The sequence below is a fragment of the Belonocnema kinseyi genome, chromosome 8, assembly GCF_010883055.1.
Source record: "Belonocnema kinseyi isolate 2016_QV_RU_SX_M_011 chromosome 8, B_treatae_v1, whole genome shotgun sequence".
In the NCBI taxonomy this organism is placed as follows: domain Eukaryota; kingdom Metazoa; phylum Arthropoda; class Insecta; order Hymenoptera; family Cynipidae; genus Belonocnema; species Belonocnema kinseyi.
In genome coordinates this window covers 38,032,747-38,035,149 of record NC_046664.1, presented here as the reverse complement: position 1 = coordinate 38,035,149, position 2,403 = coordinate 38,032,747, and the positions used below count along the sequence as shown (strand labels likewise).

Here is a 2,403-nt window from a genome sequence, read left to right as displayed (position 1 = left end):
GCTATCTAAGGATGGTACTATAGAACGCCACCTCAAGGTAGGCCTAGTGGCGCCATCTCTTGGTCAGGCCGGAAACTTATCAATCCACCCTCGTATATCGTATAAATAAAGCCTTAACGAAGCCGTGATCAAATATTTCATACCTCAAAAAGTCCGATCAAACTTTTGCGCACTCTCCTACCGACAAAGCAAATCTTCTAGCAGCAAGTTATTAAAGTGATTTCGCTCCGAACTAAGAGCCATCTGACCCACAGCACGTCTTTGAATGCGAAAAAATTGTTTCCGAATTTCTCAACATCCCAAGCACTCATGATTTCAAGAAAATAACCCATAAGGAATTAACCAAACAAATTAAAAATAATAAAAACAACAAGGCTTCCGGACCTGATTCAATTTCAAATTTAGTCCACAAAAAGCTTCCTTTATCATGCCTAACACTCCTTGCTCTTATCTTCAATGCCTGTATACAACTAAGCTACTTTCCTGAATTTTGGAAAATAGCTCATATTTTAGTTTTTCAGAAAAAAGGCAAAACTTACTTGCGTAAACTATCACCTCGAGGTAAACAGCATCCTTAAACCGCAGCAATATGGTTTCAGAAAAGGTGATTCTACACAGCATATGATGCTCAATCTCACCGAAGCAATTAGCTTAAATTTTAATCAAAGGAGACTTACTGGAGCTGTTTTCTTCGACGTAGAAAAAGCTTTTGACAGTGTTTGGCATGTTGGACTGCTCAGAAAGCTAATAAATTACAACTTTCCAAGAGGGCTTATCTATTTCATACATTCTTATCTTTCCAACAGAAAATTCTCAGTCAAAATAGGCCAGACACTTTCAAAAGAGGAACCCATCCGAGCGGGTGTTCCCCAAGGGAACATTTTAGGACCACTATTCTTTATTATCTACGTAAACGACATCCCTGAGGTTCCTGAAGTTTCAATCGGATTATATGCAGATGACACCGCGTTATTTACTTCATCCTGGTCAGTTCTAAAAATCTTAAAATTACTTAACAAAGCTCTTGAAGTTATTGAAGCATGGGCTAAACTCTGGAAAATAATAATAAACGTAACAAACTCTGAATTAATTCTTTTCTCAGTCTGAAGAACAGCTAAAATAGATCCATCTGAAATGTTTAATGGACCGATAGAATAGGAAACCTCCGTGTAATACCTCGAAGGTAAACTACACTAGCGTCTTGCCTGGAAACAACATATCCAGGAAACTAAAGGGAAAGCTCTCAGAGTTATCTCTCGATTAATTCCTATTATTAACATACATTCTATCCTAAAACCTGAATGTGGAATTCTAATTTACAAAATTTTTATCCAATCAATCATAACTTATGCATGTACAATTTGGGGGGGTGCATCAAAAAGCAATATTAATCACATTCAGATCATATAAAATAAATTCCTCAGACGTATCACAAAGACTCCTAGATATACCAAGAACTCTGTCCTTCACAGAGAATTTCAATTACCATACATCTCAGAGTATTTTGAAGAAATCGCCACTAAATTTTATAAACCTACTTCATTAGCACCTTTTGAACATATTTCCTCTCTAGGAAAATATAATTTTGATCCTCTCCGCAAACACGCGATGCCAAAAGACTTCCTCATGAAATAAGTCAACCAGGAACTTTCATTTTCGACCCCTCTACCTCTTTCCCACCTTTCTTCACTACTTTACTTTACTTTTCTTTCATAAAATAAATGATCAGAATTCGAGGATTTTTCCCGCTTGCGGGTTTTTTTCCACATATAATAAACATCACTTTCAATTCAAGCCATGTCAAATTTCTCTTAGATTGTGTAATAATGCCCAATCGTGTGTGCGCAATTGGCGCGGCTTCGCCACTCCAGTCGCCCACTCACGTGCATTGGATCTCATAAGAGGGGGCGGTGGTTGGGGCTCCCTCATCCCCACCCCCTTTTCTTTTCTTTTTCTTAGCTTTCGTTCTTTTGCAAACCAAAGCAATATTCATATCTGAGCATACTTGAGGATAATAATTAATTAATTAGCACTTACTTCCTAAAAATGTTGATAAATATATAAAAGCATACCAAGCAAACCCAGCTGTAAGTGTATCTTCAATTACAGGAGCAATGAGATTAGCTGCATTAAGAATACTCTTTTCTGCTTCAAGTTTAAGTTCTTCTTCCAGTTTGGATAGATCATCATTTTTCATAACTTCATTCAACATGTTCGCAGCGAGGTCATCCTAAGAATTTGATTTGAAATAAAGAAAAATAGTAATATTATCATCATGCGTATATTTAAGAACTACTCTTAGGGGCAGTCCATTAACAACTTTACCAATTTTGGGCTGTTTTTGACGCCCAGTCGTTCACCGGGCACCCTCGTTGACGCGCACAGTCTTGCCCCCCCCCCCCC

General features: G+C 37.7%; 1 protein-coding gene across 1 annotated transcript in view; it reads right to left on the bottom strand.

Moving 5' to 3' along the window:
- Positions 1 to 2,403, bottom strand: part of LOC117178244 (intraflagellar transport protein 88 homolog) — a 34,738-nt gene that overhangs the window by 15,978 nt on the left and 16,357 nt on the right. Inside the window, exon 8 of the mRNA XM_033369583.1 lies at positions 2,073 to 2,230. Coding sequence (XP_033225474.1) covers positions 2,073 to 2,230 — 158 coding nt within the window. The remainder of the gene's footprint in view (positions 1 to 2,072; positions 2,231 to 2,403) is intronic.